The 20,667-nt window shown below is 36.0% G+C and overlaps 1 protein-coding gene across 2 annotated transcripts; it reads right to left on the minus strand.

The window, feature by feature from the left end:
- Positions 1–1,128: 1,128 nt before the first annotated feature.
- Positions 1,129–20,280, minus strand: LOC138323011 (chymotrypsinogen B-like). Of its 2 annotated transcripts, none has more exons than XM_069267324.1 (6): positions 20,174–20,280; positions 15,450–15,795; positions 15,135–15,265; positions 14,735–14,878; positions 13,443–13,603; positions 1,129–1,434 (listed from the first exon to the last, which is right to left on the minus strand). In XM_069267324.1, the coding sequence occupies exons 1-6, from the start codon at positions 20,190–20,192 to the stop codon at positions 1,249–1,251; spliced, it is 987 nt and encodes a 328-aa protein (XP_069123425.1). In that variant the 5' UTR covers positions 20,193–20,280; the 3' UTR covers positions 1,129–1,248. The 2 variants fall into 2 exon arrangements, with proteins under 2 accessions (XP_069123425.1, XP_069123426.1); XM_069267325.1 differs by having other exon boundaries at positions 15,450–15,792; positions 20,174–20,253.
- Between the last annotated feature and the right edge of the window lie 387 nt (positions 20,281–20,667).

Genomic DNA, 20,667 nt, shown 5'->3' on the forward strand with positions numbered 1-20,667 from the left:
ATCGACGGCTTACGGGTTATTCCGCTCGCGCGCGGTACGGAGAGGTTTCTACACGTGCTAATAAAGCCATTTCCAGCATAAACTGAAATTATCATTTTTGACTGCACAAATCCTTTAAGGCCTATATGGGCCTCTTGTTCTTCATTAATCTATTGAAAACCTTAAGGTTTGATGAATTAAGCGAGAAAATCATTCAAATAGCTTCAGATGTCTTATAAACGTTAGTTACAACTCAGAAATTATGTACTGTAAAATAGTTACAACACAGAAATAATGTACTGTAAAATTGTTGTTTTTGTGTCACCTGCAAAGCAAGGGCGACACATTGCTTCACTATAGATGTACATATAATGATTTTTAGCAGTACTGCTAAAAACATTTTTCCTCTTGCTTGTATTTGTAAAATTAAAACAATGCATTGAAAGAACTGTAATTTCCAAAATATTTGTAACTTTTGGTGTCGAAGAAGCTTATCTTGATTCGTGGGTTTGAAAAACATATAACTTTAAAGTACATTGGAATCAATTCTATTTTGTGTGTATCAAACGTGCCAGTCAGTTTGATATTTCCAACTTATCGATCGTTATTTATTTTTAGCCCCACCATCATCAAATTTCACATGTAAGTTCCCCTAGGGCCGTAGTTGTGCATATTGCATTTTGGGACTGATCGGTCAACAAGATGACCGTCAGACCGCCATCTTGGATTTCGATTGATAAAGTTTGAAAAGCAGAGAAAAGATCTATCTTTCAATTGTCAGACATAGATTAATCTTTGGTGAGTGCCAAGATCCCTCTGGGATCTCATGTATAAGTGATGCTAAGAGCAGAATTGATTTTGGTCAGAGTGAACTAGCATTAAGTAATATACACTCAAGTTTGATTATTTGTTGATGATTTCATGAAAAATCAAATGAATTAAATAATCATTTATAGATTTTATATAAAATCACGAGACTTTAAACACTCATTTATAATGATTAACTTTGAATTAAATAAAAATGATACATTAACATTGCAGTTAAATTATTATTTTACAAATTGTCTAATATTAATGAGACATCTTCCTGAATAACATTTTTCACATTTGAAAATATTTTTAGAACACATAAAAGACTATAAACGAAACTTACGTGTAGCATTTATTTAAGTAGGAAATGAAGTTAGTGTCGCCCCATTTGGCGTTTTGCATCCAAATGAACAATCACTTTACTGATACTAGCGACTATTCAGGCTGTTTTATAGAATTTTACACCTCCACGTGACCATTTGGAGGTTGCATGACTCTGCTGATCCAGTCCCTATAATAGGTGACACGAGTGTAGATCCCAGGAAAGTCCTTCATCCCACATTCGTTGCCCACAGATACGATCCCTACCAGTTTCCAGCGATCATCCTCTGAACTCTGACACATCAGCGGCCCACCGGAGTCACCCTGTCAAATAAAATGGAAAGGTTTCAATACCAAGTGTTCCTTAAAATAGGGCCAAACTGATCTAAACTGATATATATTGGCAGGCGACCTATTCTTGCCATCGCAAGTGTACTTGTATGGTCACACACGAACTTTCAGACAATGACTTTATTGGCGTACAATTCTGTGATAATCGTATAGATACAGATCTAGATGTGATGGCATGAATTAATACTTGGACGTGGATTTTTTACCATTATTGTCATTCTTTTGATTGGTCCTGTTTGAGATCACATTTTTCGTAATTTTTGGACCTGTATCCGGGATGAGGTCGAGCGGACTGCTGAACAATTGTGTTCGCTTGAAATTGTCGTCCGTTTTCCCTTTTTTCAAAATGGCGTCCTTACTGCTACCTGAGGCCATGCTGGCCAGAGTACTGACCCGCAGTCAGTCAGATAATTACACACAGATTACTGTGAGAATCCACAGTAAACTAATACAATATTAATACCAAAATGTTCCTTGAAAGATACTGACAATTATGTCAATAATAATTTTAGCAAAAACACTAAAATTAGCGGAGATTACCGCATAAAAGCTCGATAAATTATTATCGATAGCGTTTGTATTACGTCTGCTTTGCATTTGATTTGAGAAAAATTTACGAATGTATAACAAACGTGTTCGTAAACCAAAACTGCTGTATAAATATGGCAGAAATCGACATATTTGTCTATTTTTCCTGTCCGTCGAGAAGTACAGATGTAATAATGGGTCATCGGCAATAATACCAATGCAGCATGACAATGGTATCCAACGACATACATGTACCAATCAACTTGTTCAAGTCATGAACTTGTTTCAAAGACAGAGAAAAAGGTGATTGCTTTGATTTGAGTTTGAAACCGACTGGACCTTCTTTGTAACTGGAGGAGGTAGGATGAAAGTTGCAGCTTGTTCAGTTTTGTTGCGATCGTGTTGTTGTGAAAAGTGATACCGAAAGGCCCAAGCGCGCTTCTTTTACCACCGCAATTCAGATGCCCAACATGCGCAATACACCGTTCCTTCCGCTACATCTGCGCAATGCATTATCAATAGATTCCCGTAACAATCGCAATATTTCAGATCTGTTTCCTCAATATATGCGTTATTATTATGTATTCGTAATTGTTTGTTAGATATCCGTATTGTTGGGCAATTTTACCGATTGTACCTCTCACAGGAGCGCATCCGTTTTCGTATTCGCTTTTATTCGTGAAATATCCGCCTGTGTTCGTAATAAATTTGCAGTACGTATTTAATTTATCCGTAATCTATACTTGGAAATTTGTTATTTTTAGCCAATGTTGCTGCGGATGACAACGAACAACGGCCGAAATTTGTAAACTAAAAATTCATCTGTAATGAATCCGCTTTTCAGTGAGACCGGGCCTTTAACTCAATATGCATTCGCTACAAATTACTTGAATTCGTGATGTCAACGTGATACGTACGCTATATATTTTACACACTGTTCCAGTTCGCTATAAAGCCGCAATACCCTGTCAGTTGCGGATATCAACGAATAACAGCGGATATACAACGCATATATTAAGCATGTATTGAGTATATATTGCGTACGATTAGCGTATCTAATGCGAATGATTTCCGCAATCAAAATTTTGTGCTGTTCAAAAATCCTGGGAACGGAAAAACACGCCATTACGGATAATTGCGGACCTGTGCGGATGTTTGGCGACAGATACAAGTACGATTTACGAATATTGCGTATGTTCAGCGAATATCGGCCAATTATGTGCGCAATGCATTCGCAAATTTTCCTAAATGCCAGTGGGACCGGGCCTTAAATGTAAACAAAGGAACCGTAGCGTCTGATGCTGGAATCGGAAGTGTCTTCTCATTGGATCCCTGATTGACCACGTAACGAGGTAGTCACAGCCAGCATGTAGTGCACAACTCGAGCAGAGGCAGCGATTTTGTCCCACTGTCCTCGAAATCATAACGTCAATTTGTTATACTCCCGCGCCGAAGTTGAGGAGTATATATACTGGAATCGGGTTGTCCGTCCGTCTGTATGTCTGTCTGTATACGTGACGAGGTACTTTGTCCGGCGGACTCCTCCTAAGCGGATTTTGATAAAACAAAGGACAGTTTTAAAGTAAACTATATAGGGTTCTGCAATGTCTCATATTAATATTATTACTAAATTTTAGCAGCGTGGGTATTAGTGGGCCACTCTGTCGTGACGACACATTGGATCTCCTGCAAGGAACAACCAATGAAAATCGCTCCAGCTTATATTACACCAGTGACATATGCAAAAATATTACATGGGCAAAATCACTGGATATCATGCGATTTACGTGATAGATATAATTATACCCAGTGATGTATTCAAGGAAAAACTTGAAACTCATTAATCACTGTAATTTAGCATGACATTTAGTTATGCCAACATAGATAAGTATTGCCTTATACACGTAATAATATATTTATATTGTTATACCAAGCGAAACACTGAAGCCAGATTTTAGAGCGACATTTAATAAGCATTTACATTATCGTGTACACATTAATGTCGCCCATTTTGGGCTGAATACTTTATTGTTTATTATGATTTCCAGTACTTAAAATGGCGGACGTTTCCTGTGACAACATACTGATTGATACACAGAGAAAATGCACGTTTTACGTACATTATAAAATGCATGTTGAGGACCACGTATGTAAAACGTACGTACGAAACGTATACGCATGGTAAACAGACGTAAAATATGCGTCTATATAAACGCATGTAAAACGGACGTATCAAAACGTGTTATACATACGTTTGATCCTATTAAAAAATCCACATTTTTTAGGTACATTTACATGGTCTTTGAAGCTGCACCATATATTATTCATTTTCAAAAGTAAAGTTTAGTTCCATTTTATTAGTATTTTCGGTTCCTGTCCAATGGCTGATATTTTTTCGTACATAGTATGTTGTATTTACAAACGAGTGACTATATATTGACGAATTTCATAATTTTAGCATGATTTTATTTTTCCTATATCAATTTGTCCTGAACGTCACTTCATCACTTACATTTTTAATAAAGGCTAGAATCTTTGCTAAAGTCGTGCCCCATTTTCAATTGTTTCAAATTCTGGCTCAGTGAGTCCAGAAATCAATTAATGTTGTGTTTGCAGAAACTTCGGATGTTAACACAGGATCTCAGAGTAACATTTAAACATATTCTATGAATACAAATTAAAGTAATTGATCTAGGAATACATCGGTTTGTTTAACAAAATACATGACGACACCAAATAATATTTCCATATTTTAAAATCGTGAAAATTAATCTCATGATGTAACTTACATTTGACAAGACCTTGGCCCTTTGCTTTGCCAATTATTGTATCATTGCAGCTTTGGAGATTATAATCGACATAAGCAACATTGTAAAATGTGCTGTATAATTAAGATTCATTTTAAATGTTTCGAACAAAACGTACCAGGCATTCAGCGCTCGCCCGTATACCGCTATGCAGTCCGCACTCGGAACGCCTCGGATGTAACTGTCGCACATTTATATCCGATAAGGTAATATTGTGTACGTGTTGAACAGGTTTTTTACATAGCAACCTTTATTCATGTTCATCCATTTTTTTAAAATACAAGCAAAATCAACAAGAATATAATCGGAACTCCCCGGATGCTATTAAACATGTATTTGCATATGGGCATATCATTTTCGCGAAAAAAAAACCCACTGCAGGTCTTCAATAACCTTGATAAAACTAATGTTTTACATGTATTTACATGTAGTAGGGTTATTTTAACAGACGTCTGTTTTACATGTTGTAGAAAACAAACGTACGTAAAACAAGATAAATCACTACCTGATATTGAAAAGATTGATGTGGAACCGATCACTCAATTAAATATTTCACCAGAAGTCGTGCAGAAGAAGCTAATGAAGTTGAAAATTTCAAAATCACCTGGACCGGATATGATCCATCCTAGAGTTCTTAAAGAGACACGCGATATTATATGCCATCCTCTAACATTAATATTTCAAACATCAATCGACACTGGGAAATTACCTGCGGACTGGAAATGCGCTAATATAACGGCAATATTTAAGAAAGGAGATCGGAAGGAGGCTTCAAACTACAGACCAGTAAGCCTGACCAGTGTTGTTTGTAAATTATTAAATCAATAATAAGGGATAAAATAATGAGTCACATGAAAAGAAATAAGCTATTTAGTAACGCTCAGTTTGGTTTTATAGACAGTAGATCCACGGTTCTTCAACTTATCAATGTCATGGATAAATGGACAGATATTTTGGATAAAGGAGCATGCGTGGATATTATATACTGTGACTTTATGAAGGCTTTCGACAAAGTACCTCATGGCCGACTAGTACATTAACTCGCAAAATATGGCATCGGTGGTCAGTTTTCAATCTGGATCCAAGCCTTTCTGTTTGGAAGAAAACAAAGAGTTGTAGTGAATGGCAAAACGTCGGAGTGGAATCCAGTTTTAAGCGGGATACCACAAGGATCTGTGTTGGGACCACTTCTCTTTGTTCTCTATATAAATGATATGCCCGATGTAACAAGTACCGGGACAGACACCTATCTGTATGCGGATGATACGAAAGCTTTTAGATCAATAAAAAATGAAGAGGATTGCAAAATATTACAACATGATATATATTCATTAAGCCAATGGTCAGATATTTGGAAACTCTGCTTCCACCCAGTTAAATGTAAAATGATGCGATTGGGATATTCAAATACAACTAAATATGGATACAGACTGAAGGAAAATGCCCAATTTTTAAAATTTGTTGACTCGGAGAAGGATATTGGTGTCACCATAGATGATAAACTTACCTTTGACAAACATGTATGTGAAAAGGTCAACAAAGCAAATTCAATCATGGGAGTGTTGCGGAGGACAATGGAATACATGGACCAGAACAGTTTTAAACTTTTATACACGGCATTAGTTAGGCCTCATATTGAATATGCTGTTCAAGCCTGGTGTCCGTATTTGGAAAAGCATGTAACAACAATAGAAAACGTTCAACGTCGAGCAACAAAGCAAGTGCCAGGTCTCTCAACTTTGCCATATACAGAACGTTTGCGTAAACTCCAACTTCCAACGTTAGCATACAGGCGGTCACGTGGGGATATGATTGAAATGTACAAAATACTTTCTGGAAAATACGATAAAGAAGTCGCAGATTTGTTTTCAATCAACCAGGGATCAAGTACCCGCGGACATGATTTGAAAGTGTACAAAGAGCATTCAAGGCTGTGCGTGAGAAAACACTCGTTTACCCAGAGAGTCGTGAATACTTGGAACAGTCTCCCATCAAATGTTGTTCAATCTAGGACAGTTAAGCAATTTGAATATGAACTCGATTCACATTGGAAAAATCAGCCACTAAAGTATTTATACACTGAAAAAATAAATCCGTGAATTTCTAAGAGCTGACTATTATAGGATTATAAAAAATCCTGTACATGTTAACATGTATGTTGTCAGAATAAATCTATGTATCTATGTATCTATGTATATGTTAAACATACGTTTAACGCATGTTTTTTTTTCCAAACGTACGTTTTACGCATGGTGGCCAAAATATACACACACAGCGCTAAAAATGCATCATCCATCATGGAATCCATTACATCATCCTCCTCATGGCCTTCCGGTCGAGCGGAAACGTACATTGGAAAAATGGTTTGAGAAATTTTTGACGTATATGTGTGTCCAAGAATCGAAGCATCAAGACAAAGTGGAAATTATGTTCTGGTAAGAGCTGAACAATACATTGATGCCCAGTGACTCATGTCTCATTCACCAATTAATGTGTAATATGTGTCTGAAAATTTGAAGTGACCACTACTGACCACTACTGAACACCCGCCATATTGTTTACGTGTATATGCAGGTGCTTTAACCTTCACGACCCCTGAATGACACTATCGCCCCTTGTGTGTACCAATATCATTACTTTACTTTGAACCATGTCGGAGGAAACTGAATCTATCAAGTGCCATTCAGAAAAGTGTGAAAACAGTTCAGGGCATCACTGACCCCGCAGTCATACAAGAGGTTGTCACTCAACTATTGAGTAACTCCCTGATTAAGGACTCATTAGTATCATCCTTGGGTATCACCCCACTCCAGCAACGTGTCCAATTTCTTGAAAATAGGTTAGACGACCTAGAACAATATTCTAGGCGTAACTGCCTGAAGTTTAGGGGTATACCAGAATCCGATAATGAAAACACTGATGACCTCATATTGTCTTCATGTAATGATGTGCTTGGTGTCATGGTAACCACAAATGACATTAGTCGCTCCCATCGTGTGGGTCCTAAGTCTACTAAATATCCGCGGGATATCATTGTGAGGTTTGTTTCGTACCGCACTAGAGCCTTAGTATATGATGCCAGATTCAGTTTCTTCCCATCTCGCAGGAAATCTTCATCATCTGACCACGATCCGGAATCCCCCTCACCATCCACAGCTGCTCAGTTCTTCATCAACGAAGCCTTGACCAAACAGCGCACTGCCGTCTATGCGAAGGCGAGATTCCTTAAACGACAAGGGCTCATCGGAGGGACATGGACTAATGATGGCAGGATCGTTATCCGCAATCTATCGGGGAGTAAGGCACAGGTAACAACCCTGGACGAAATATCTGCATACCCTGATCCACCACCCCGGCCTGAACATAATCGCGGTCCTCGTACCGTGGCCAACATGAAAACACATAGTCAGCTGGTGAACCCACAAAGGAATGCACCAAATCCAAATAAACCTAAAGTGAAACCAGTCTCTGCCTCCTCATCGCGCCCTGCCAAATCTGGCTCCTCATCTCACAAACTCTAAAATATTTACAAGTGTAATGTATGTGAAATATTCCTGGTGTAAAGCTAAGAAAAAGCTTACCAAATATGATGTAAACATCTTAAGAGTTTTATATATGTATTAATTTTATTGACACTGTATAATCTATGCATTCCCAGTAGTACTACATAATGTATAAAATGGTATGAGAATGTATTCAATGTACTTACATGCACTATAAAACTATTGGCCTTCTATGTTCCACGCTATTACATTCAATTCATGGAAACTAACTTATATACTTACTGATTATTTTTCTACAGTTCAGTCATTGTAAAAAAGTACAAATTAATAAGAAATATATGTACAAAATGAATCATGCACATGAATAAGTATTATTTTACTTTCTAAATACATGATACAATTTGTAAACCATTTTTTTTTTCTCACATAATTATTTACCTAATACCTTTATATGTGCATTAACTTATTATACATGTTGTACATGTATATATCAACATGTACTATTATACTGATACATGTGGCTGTATTACCAGCTCTTATTTATTACGTTACTATACACTTATACACTACGTATTGATGGTTTCAGTGACCCTACATCTGAAAAGTTTTCAAAAAAAAATTCATATAAAAGCACATATAATATTTACATAAATACAGGTTTATCACAATCTTTGTTGATAGAATCTTACTCATGTACACAAATTATTGTTGATAAATAATATTAGTATGAAATCACTCCCTCCTCCCTTCGAAATATGTAAATGTGCAGCTATGTCTTCGATAATTCAGGAATATGTCAACTATTAAATGCACAGGTAACCGGTAAATATATAATACTATTTAATAAATTATCTAAGTTATGGCCAATCTTCATAGTCTGTCATGGAATATGTGCACACATGTTATGACTAGGCATATTGTCTGTAGGTTTTACATCTTATACATATGTTATTTATACATAAAATTTAGTAATTCAGCATGTAACGTGTATTCAATCGAACAAAACACACCGGATGTTGTTTGTTTTTAATGAATGTACAAATATTTTTTGCATGCTTTGGAAATATCTGCAAGCATTTTAGACACCTCATGGGCGCAGTTCCTCGTGAACTTCAGGGTTCCGATAATTTCAGTTTGATTACGATCTATACACCCCTGGACATACACTCAACGTCGTAAATTTGTGGCCAAAACACAACTTGGTTGTTTTATTTATCTTACGTTTCAGCAGCCACTGAGTGTTTTTCTCACACGCGTTACCCGATATTATGGTGAAAACACACACGTGTGATGCACACAGGGCTAACGTGTACATGTATATTACACTGTATCCAAAGATAACCATGCCCAATAACAACAAAAAGTAAACAAACTTAAACAAACTATTGACCTCCAAAGATGGGTAATTTGTTATTATCCAGTTGCATATAGATATATATGTAGCTATATTCAACTTAAATACAATGTAACTGCCTAGTAATTCGCGGAAACATAACATCCCGTCCAATTCACAATGTGTACGCACGGTCGTGGTGTACGATTATATATTGTTTAATATTGTACATAGTAGATCTATAACATACCTTTCCCTCATCATAATCTCTTTTCTCCGACTCGGTACTAATGTCCGAGTTCATGTACAATGTACATGTGATAATAAGTCGTCCAGTAAACTCCCAATAGTAACGTTACTGTAACCCACTATCCAATATTATACTGATTCTGCCTAAAATTGTCACAACGTACACGTGTTTCGAGTAAAACTTGTGTAAATCGCTAGCACTAATAATTCTTTCCCTTCTCTCAAATTCCCATCGTTTGAAATGCTTAAAATATGACACACTGAATAATTTCCGTACTGTTTGGAATGGTCAAACCATCATAAAGCAAGCGCTTCATTTAATCTCAATCTTAGTCATGTAAAACATAATTTTTTTCAAATAAATGCAATGTATTGAAAAATTTCAATTTAATTATTAGGACAATATGTCGATATTCTATGTTATCACTACATCCTGGGAAACTCATGATCTGGATAGATTTGTGGTCAATCTTTATCTCTCATTATATATAAATATGAATTTCCCTAAGCTTATCCAGGCTGTGGGTTCTATCACGGATGTAGTGTTACAACTGATGTCAGATACATATAAGTTTTATGATCTCCTCCTGTCTTTGAGCCTGGTTAATAAAAATCTCAACTTCAAATTTAGAACAAAAAGTTTACTTCTTCTACAATGTCTAGATGTTCATCCAAACCCAGGACCCAATGTTGGAGACAATCAATATATACACAATGATATCTCTATCTAAATCTATTGAAATTGGTTATATACCGCAAATTTGGAAAAATGCTAATGTAACAGATATATTCAAGGGCAAGGGGGTGAGAAGTGATCCATCCAACTATAGACCCATATCCGTTACATCAATATTTAGTAAGATGTTAGAGAAAATTGTTTTTAAATATCTTTTTAACTATCTATCCATGAATGGAATAATTTCCAAAAATCAATCTGGCTTTCTCCCTAAAGACTCTACTGTTAACCAACTTATTTCAATATATGATACAATTATGAAACAGCTTGATAGAAGAAAAGAAGCAAGATTAGTGTTTTGTGATATCAGTAAAGCATTTGACAGGGTTTGGCATGACGGACTTATATATAAATTGAAAAAATATGGTATAAATGATAATATTTTAAAATGGCTTTCTAATTATTTGATTGATAGGCAGCAAAGAGTAATTATTGATGGATATAAATCAATGTGGAAAGCTGTAACAGCCGGAGTACCTCAAGGCTCAGTACTTGGACCATATTTATTTCTCATATATATAAATGATTTGGAAAATGAAATTTATTCAAATGTCAAATTTTTCGCAGATGATACTTCCCTATTTGTACTGATAGATAATGATCAGGTAGCTGCAGCTGAAATACTAAATAATGATTTGAATAGAATATCTATGGGCGAATAAATGGGGAATTCTTTTTAACCCAAATAAAACAGAAGCACTTTTAATTTCAAATAAACATAATGCTGATATACTTCATCCTGACCTTATTTTCATGAATAATACTGTAACCAATGTAAATAAACATAAACACCTTGGAGTTATTTTGAATAATCATGGGACATGGTCTAACCATATAAATTTTATATTTGAAAATACCTACAAAAAATAAATGTGTTAAGATCACTTAAGGTTAATCTTGATAGGAAAACATTAGAAATTCTATACAAATCATATATACGCCCTAACCTGGAATATGCAATTGTTGTATGGAATAATTGCAATCAAACGTAATCCGAACTTTTACAATCTATCCAACTTGATGCTGCTAGAGTCATATCTGGTTTACGCAGAGGTACTAGTCATGCTGTTATCTATAATGAACTTGGTTGGGACACTCTCAAAAAACGTAGAATTGATCAACATCATATGTTATTTTTTAAAATAATTAATCATGAAACCCCTGACTATCTACTTGAACACGTTATACCTTTTATTATTGATCATAGTCAAGTGTCTCATGATGTAAGACATCAACGTATATTTCAAACCCCCATTTGTAGGTCTTCCATGTATTTTAAAAGTTTTTATCCCTATATGATGTCTTGGTGGAATAAACCTGACTGTGTCTTCTATGATATGGGTTCAATAAGCGAACTCAAAAGGAGCCTTACCCGTCATGCCATCCCCGTCAATGTTGATGATAAATGTACTGATGCTTTTAAGTATGGTGGAACTAGGTATTTTAATATCATTATGTGTCAACTTCGTAATCGAGCAAGTCAGCTAAATTCTGATCTCTATAAAGACCATCTTTCTAATAGTCCATCCTGTATTTGTGGATACTCTACTGAAGATGTTGATCACTTCTTTCTCTTCTGTCCTAGATATGCAGTCCAACGTCAGAGCTTGTTAACTTCTCTGTCTCATTTACAACTTGACATCCAATTAAACCTTCACCTGAATCTAGACCTGAATCTTTCTCAACATTTACATATGAATGTTGACATTCTATTAAAGGGAAGTAATCACCTTAGCCATGAGATAAATTCAAACCTGTGTGCCTGTGTCCAAACCTTTATTGAATCATCTGGCAGACTTTGAGCCCACCATATATACCTCTCTTATACAAGTATATATTAAAATTTAGCAAAATAATTCATATTGTACTATCCAATATTATATGAATATTAACATGTTTATGACTTCTTATACAAACATAATCTAACTGTTTCATAAAATATGAAGAATGAATAGTATTGGAGGATTTGGATATATATATTCAACTATTTTGTCTGCAGGTATGCATTGGTTACTATATTCTCAAATATATCCATACAATAACTCAACTATTTGTCTCTCAAATTTGTATTAAACTATTGATATTACATTTTATTATAATGAATTACCTAGATATAATATTAAAAGTTTAATCCTTTGTCTGTACCAAGTTCTTTGACAGGAGTAGATCATAGGTAAACCCTTATAACACTCATATTTTTATATTACATTATGTATAAACCTTTTTTCTCCAATGTTATCATTAATTTATATGCATATGTTTTAATATACTCCCTCAGTATGGCTCTTTCTCTGGACATTCCTGACTAGGACCAGTACTCAGTGGTAACACTATTGACTTTATAGTACTGCCCGGTCACTAGGAATGGCTTGTGCGGGAGTGATATTGAGGGATCCAAATTAAAATAAATTCAAATCAATATCAACTGATTTAAATCAAGGAACTGTATATATTGAACTGATATGAATCCATTATAAATTTCAACTTATCATTATCTGGCTATACAGTATCCACATTTTAACTATAAACAAAAGCATAGGTATGCATATATACATGTATATATATATATACTTAACATGCTCTTTATACCTGCTCATTATTGGAGTGTTACCATAGTATTACTTACAAGTGTATCCTAAATATATATTTAATTTCAATATTGTCTGTAAAATTACATATATTATATATATATGATTTTGAGATGTACATATATGTATCCACAGGGAGAGGGCTTATATAGGCATAGCCTGCTGCCCAATCCCTATTAAATCTAATGATTTAATAAAAATATTTTGAAATGAAAATCATCCTCCTCGCCGACTTACCAGACACGCGTCGTGCCCCTCTTGCGAGCCTGCACAGATGGTTGACTGATCAATGTAGAAGGTAAAAGTCTTTGCTGCAGAGTACAACTCGCTACATCGATCGTTATCAATCAGGGAAACAGAGGCGATGAGGGGAATGAAGTTACCCAAACCATAGGGACCTGAATCAAAAACACGATCTAATTGACAACTTCATACTGTTATTTGTGTGTCACAGATAATTTACAGAGAGTGTTAAAAGAAATTTGTTCTAAGTAGTTATAAGCAGAAAAAAAAACATCCAAGTGTAGTAGAAATTAGGAAATAGCTAAACAAGTTCGGTTCACCCCATTCCAATAGCCACAAATTGCTGTAAAATGTCTTTGGCTATCTCTTCGTCAATAACTACAATTCATGTAACAGGTATCTTATCTAGACTCGACTCTATATTAATAGCTAAACCCTATCCCGATAGCCACAAGTTGTTGAAAGGCAGATTACCCAGGCTCGACCCTATCCCGATAGCCACAACTTGTTGAAAGCCGGATTACCCAGACTCGACCCTATCCTGATAGCCGCAAGTTGTTGAAAGGCAGATTACGCAGGCTCGACCCTATCCTGATAGCCACAATTTGTTGAAAGGCAAATTACACAGGCTCGATCCTATCACAATAGCCGCAAGTTGTTGAAAGGCAGATTACTCAAGTTCGACCCTATCCCGATAGCTACAAGTTGTTGAAAGGCAAATTACACAGGCTCGACCCTATCACGATTGCCACAAGTTGTTGAAAGGCAGATTACCCAGGCTCGACCCTATCCCGATAGCTACAAGTTGTTGAAAGGCAAATTACACGGGCTCGACACTGTCACGATAGCCACAAGTTGTTGAAAGGCAAATTACCCAGGCTCGACCCTATCCCGATAGCTACAAGTTGTTGAAAGGCAAATTACACGGGCTCGACCCTGTCACGATAGCCACAAGTTGTTGAAAGGCAGATTACCCAGGCTCGACCCTTTCCCGATAGCCACAAGTTGTTGAAAGACAAATAACCCAGGCTCGACCCTATCCCGATAGCTACAAGTTGTTGAAAGGCAGATTACCCAGGCTCAACCCTATCACGATTGCCACTAATTGGCCAAATACAGCTACTACTTCTTCTTACGGTAAGCCACTTGCCCCCGTCCAGCTACTTCTACTTACGATAAGAAACTTGTCACCCCCTCCCCGCTACTTTTACTGAAACATGTCCCCATTTCTCCCTAATTCTACTTACTGTATGTCTCTTGCCCTCCTCTCCATTACTTCTACTTACGGTAAGAAACTTGGCCCCAACCCGCAATAGAACACCGCTGACCAGTATTGAATTCTCCTTCATCGAGATCCGCGACGTCTTCGAGTTGAAGCTGTGGAATTGGCCTTAACTTCAGTAGAGCTATATCATTTAGTAGAGTGATAGCTGAAAGATTTACAAAGAGAAAATATATGATAAGATGCAACATGCATAGGATGAAAAAGCGTTATGAAATAACACAACACATTTTAATTAGTAAATGAACATAAGAGCATACAGTCCATTATTTATCGACAGTAATTCTTCTTTGTCGTTGACATACTATGAAACACTTTGTGGTTATAGTGAAGACGGTCTAAAGAAAAGAACCATGTGTATGATGACTTTACAAATCTGGTCATTGAGTGAGTTGATGACTCACCTGAGAAGTTTCTAAGGTGTATCTCGTCGATGTGTGCTTTGATCTGATTCGGTTCCTGTTGGTATTGGTTGTATTCGTTTATCACCACCTCCCAATTATCAGGATTACTAAATTCCTCGTATACATCTTCACTGTGAAGTTAAAGAGTACGATTAGTATATATAGAATAAGGATCGAGTTGTTTGTGGAATGCCTATCTTAACTGCAGTTAATGTATATTATATACTAAAAGGCATTGTTCTTCCCCATCTTCTGTTTAAGATTCCTAACGATAACTGTATTGGTACCCTGAAATAAGGTCTTTAATGATATTACCTGAAGCAGTGTCCTGCCGTAATGACCCACACTGGATCCGAACTTATGATGGTTCCCCCACACACGTGCTTCATGCCTGTTTTCTCTGTAAATGCGAACGGGCGTAGAAAATGAAGAGAGACTAGCCATGGCCATTGGTTGTGTTCCATGGGTGTACCATAAACCACGCGCTTCTCAGCCTTCTTGCCTCTATTTGCAACAGACTCTGCCCATCGAGTCCATATTGCGTCGCGCCTTCTCTCATCTTCAGCCGCCATTTTCTTCAAGCGCTTCTCCAATCGCCGAATGTCATCCACAGAATTCATGTAGCCCTCGCATATGAATACCAGGACTGCTAATAATCCTACTAAAAACCAACCAGAACATTTAAAGGTCATCAGAATTTTATAGGCTGCACGCCAAATAAAAAGATGAACCTAGAACCATCAGAAGGTTATGCTTGTCCATAACATATCCCCATACTGTATACGTTAAGATACGTATTCCCTAGAAGTCATGACAATGCCATTTGACAGGAACTTTGTTCGTTGAGTATTTTCTTTTTTTATTGAAACAAGGTATTGCCCCTTGTTAAGACCCTTGGACATCGTGATGATGGTCTCTTGCACTTGTTAAAATTTTTGTGTTTGGACATAATTGCGGGAAACGAGCGACAACTTTCCACGCCACAAATAATTCCACTGATAAGTCCACCATACACAAATAATTCCACGGATAAGTCCACTCCACCATACACAAATAATTCCACTGATAAGTCCACCATACACAAATAATTCCACTGATAAGTCCACTCCACCATACACAAATAATTCTACTGATAAGTCCACCATACACAAATAATTCCACTGATAAGTCCACTCCACCATACACAAATAATTCTACTGATAAGTCCACCATACACAAATAATTCCACTGATAAGTGCACTATACACAAATAATTCTACTGATAAGTCCACCATACACAAATAATTCTACTGATAAGTCCACCATACACAAATAATTCTACTGATAAGTCCACTCCACCATACACAAATAATTCTACTGATAAGTCCACCATACACAAATAATTCTACTGATAAGTCCACCATACACAAATAATTCTACTGATAAGTCCACTCCACTATACACAAATAATTCTACTGATAAGTCCACCATACACAAATAATTCTACTGATAAGTCCACCATACACAACTATTTTCCTGGATGTTATACTTGAGGATGCATGCGTCAGTATGTATGTTTGTACAATGTAATGTTTATTACAATAGCGCTAAATACTCATTCACTTCGGATATCATGTCAATACTGTACATTATGTGTCGAACTTTGGTTAACATGTGATTTCCCGGTGGACAACAATCATAAAGAGACACGTACAAGTCCGATAAGGCGGTCACAGAGTTTTGTAACCTGTAAACAGCCTTCCGACCGAGTAACCGGTTAACCAATGTAACAACATAACTGATAACCACTCGACATTCAAATCGAATATATAGGAATATAAAAAAAGTACATCCCCCGCTAAAAGTTTCCAAGATCTTAATAATTTTGTATTTGCCCACAATAAGGAGCTAGGTCAAGATAAAATTTGAGCCAGAAGTAAAATGGCATCAGCGGTTGCAGGGAAGAAAAAGTTCAACAAACTGAACTGACGCTAATCGTCTAGGATAAACCTTACAATATAAGCCAGATTAAGAGTCATTGTGGCAAAACCATGTAACAACATTGGAAATAAACACACGGTGGCTGGGAACAGACATGAAAATAATATTATTACGTTCGAACTAAATATTTGTGTGGGTACGAAATGATATTGCGTAGGAACGAATATATTGCGTAGGGACAAACAATTATTGTGCTTGAAAGCCTACTCCTCCCTAACGATTGAGTGAATTACATCCATATTTGGTGTGAAACATCATTGGGGAAGGACAATCATATTTTTTTACAAACGATTTAGTTCCGACCCCTGCGGACATAAGGGCGGGGCTCAGAAGTGGGAACTTTGATCAATTTTGGCTTTAAATTCTTACTCCTCCATATAAAATTAACACTAGAGTGGATTACATCCATATTTGTTGTGAAACATCATTGGGTAAAGACAATCATCCTTTATAAAACGGGCAAGGTTCATCCCTTGGGGATAGAGGGGCGGGGCTCAGAAGGGACCTTTGATGAAATTTTGCTGTAAAATCCTACTCCTCCTTAACCCTTGAGTGGATTACAACCATATTTGATGCGAAACATCATTAGGGGAATGCAATTACTGTTTTTTTTTTGATCTTAAATCCAAGATGGCCGCTACAGGCGCCATCTTGTAGACACATTTTGAACTTCTTTTCCAGTTCTGCATGTGTGATTTGGCTGAAACTTGCCCGGAATTATCCTTACATGGTCCCAATCAAGTCTTTTTTATTTTTCGAGTCAATCTGAAATCCAAGATTGCCGCCATCTTCGATTAACATTTTGGATATCTTCAAGGTCTATCGGTGCGATTTAGATAAAACTTGCCTTAAATGATCCTACTATGGTCTCGACCAAGTGTTGTTTTTTCGAGTCGATCCAAAATCCAAGATGGCCGCCACAGACGCCATCTTGAAAATACATTTTTACTTTCTCAAGTTCTACCACTGCGATTTGGCTGAAACTTGCCAGAAATGATCCGACATGGTCCTGACCAAGTGTTATTTTTGAAATCGTTACCAAGTCAACGACCACCATGAAATCATATCTATTCTAATGCAATTTTTATACAACTGTTGCCATGATTGTCATATGACCGTTAATGCCATTGGGCCTCTTGTTGTGGTAATACAATTGGACACAATCGAATTTGAATATTAATGTAACATAATGATATACTGTATTAAACCATATATCTGAATTATAAAAGCACACAGTAATTAAGTAAATATGAATATACATGTATTCTTCTGAGGTTTCAGTCCCGTTGAAGTCTCGTTTCGACAAAGATCAAAGAAGTTACGAGATTTTCAAATGCAATTTATCAATATCTGTAGCAAGTTGCCAGTTGCAAATTTTGTCAAAAAATTACAGTTCTAACTTTAGCCGATTTTTTTTTCATGGATTTTAAGAAATGGCCCATTTGGCGGCCATTTTGAAATTGTGTCTTTTTTCGCTTCAAGTAGAGCCACAGCTTTACCATTTTTTACTGAAAATGTTTTTACTTGAATCATCACTGCACCAGCATTTTTAGCTGTATTGAGCTAATTTTTGCTGTAAATCTTTACTTGGTTCGTGATAATTAAAATATTGAGCATTAATGTATGAAATGATTCACTTTTTTCACTTTATTTTTACATTTAATGGTAATTTGAGCACTTATAATTTTTACTCTAAAATACTAAAAAATAACAAATTTTCAAGTGTGGCAAAAAAGTAAGCACATGGACCCCCCCATTTTTCTGCCTGATTCTGAAAGAACAACCCTTTTCCTATTGATATGCAAAATATTAACAAAAGTTTAATACCAGAACGTTTTCTATAAAGGGTTAGATTTGGCAAAAATGGCTGAAAATGGTGCATTTTGTAGCTCAAAATTAAGGGGTAGGGGTAGCATATCTTGTTATTCTGAGAAAAAAATATTAGTCTTTTTGATCAAAACTGGTATATTTTAAAAGAAGACTACTGGAAAATAAATTATACAAACATAAATACATATCAAACACCTCATTAGGAAATTATGGCTTTAATATCTTGTGTATATGGTCAAAACGGCAAAATTCCCATAAAATCCAATATTTTGTCAACTAGGTATCTTTGAGTGACAGTAGCTCAAAAACGAGCTCACGGACATATGTTTTTTCTTTCATTTTCTTTCATGGTATGAACTCCTCTTTCCAAAAATCTATATAAGAAAAAAAGTTTAATACAAGAAAATTTTGACTTCTAAAAGCACACAGTAATTAAGTAAATATGAATATACACTGTATACTAAACAAGCTTTGAAAATTAAAGATTCATTGAAAATAAGGGTAACCTTTATTAGGTAAAGTAATGTTTGATAGGTTGTAGGCCCTATCCTAGTAATGTCATATCATCCATATGATAATAAACTCAATGATATTTCGTTCGAACGCATTAATTTTATTTCTTTTTCATGTCCGTTCTCAGCCACTAAATATATATCGATGAACTCAGTGATTTACTGCCCACTGCAGCGTTTGACCTTTCGGTCAACTGATTTTGATTGCTCTTCCTTTTCAATTCTTGAGGAGTTTTTCCAGTCTGACAGATTGGATTTTATGTGTATAGCATATATTGTAACAGTCGGAAATGAGTCTCCAAATGCTTTCGTATAGGATGTCTTTCTTTGGGTATACTATGAAGTGTCTTATAATGTAAAATGGAAAAAGTTCCACTGTTACAAAGAATCATAACATAACATACTGCAGTCTCCCAAAACATGCACGCTCTTCACACACGTAACACACTTCACACACAGAAGGTCGTCCTTAATTAACCCTAGTGTTCATCTAATCAACAAACCTACCTGATGAGGTTTCTTAATCATAGCTGTTATACAACTCATGATACATAGTAATTTAATTAACTAACTAACTAACTGATTTAACTTTACAAAATTCGTAAACACAGGAAGAATATAGAAAACTTGAGTACAAAAAGTTCCTAGCTTCCCCAGCTTTACCTTTATATGCTTATTGTGCGATGTATTTTAGAATTTGAAGAAAAGTTAACTTACTGTAGGAGTAGTACGCCATGTTCCTTTGTCCCTCCGAACTTGTTGGGAGTGCTCGGTTTGGTAACGATGGTGCAGCATATATCACAAAATGTTACAACTGGCATTTTATATGCACCGCTGTAATTAATTAAGGCGTTGTCTTTCGTTATTATCTAAAAAACTATTAACGTTTCACATAAACATCCGCTAATAGTGACTGTGAATAATTTATGTTGGTGATAGAATGCATTTTATGCTCGGCAATCATAGGCGTTACATTCTACGTATCATGTTACAGAAGCCACTGTATCGGGTACCAGATTGTCTCGCGCGTGAAATTCAATTTAATTTAAACATTTTATTAAAGTGTCGCATGTAAAGGCATGATATATTACACATATAAAAACATACATAATTCTTTCACCCTTACATCCAGCCTAAATAATACACTAGCATACCATTTCTGATCAGTCAGTTACCTTCCCTCCCTTGGGGTGCAATTCTAACAGACCAAA

Source organism: Argopecten irradians, chromosome 5, assembly GCF_041381155.1.
Source record: "Argopecten irradians isolate NY chromosome 5, Ai_NY, whole genome shotgun sequence".
In the NCBI taxonomy this organism is placed as follows: Eukaryota; Metazoa; Mollusca; class Bivalvia; order Pectinida; family Pectinidae; genus Argopecten; species Argopecten irradians.

Excerpts from the sequence above, each read along its gene's own strand:
- LOC138323011 (XM_069267324.1), bottom strand. Across the intron at positions 15,266-15,449 it reads ACGGCAGGACACTGCTTCAG|TGAAGATGTATACGAGGAAT; the intron begins GTAATATCATTA and ends TTAACTTCACAG. Across the intron at positions 13,604-14,734 it reads TTGGGGCCAAGTTTCTTACC|GTCCCTATGGTTTGGGTAAC; the intron begins GTAAGTAGAAGT and ends TTTTTGATTCAG.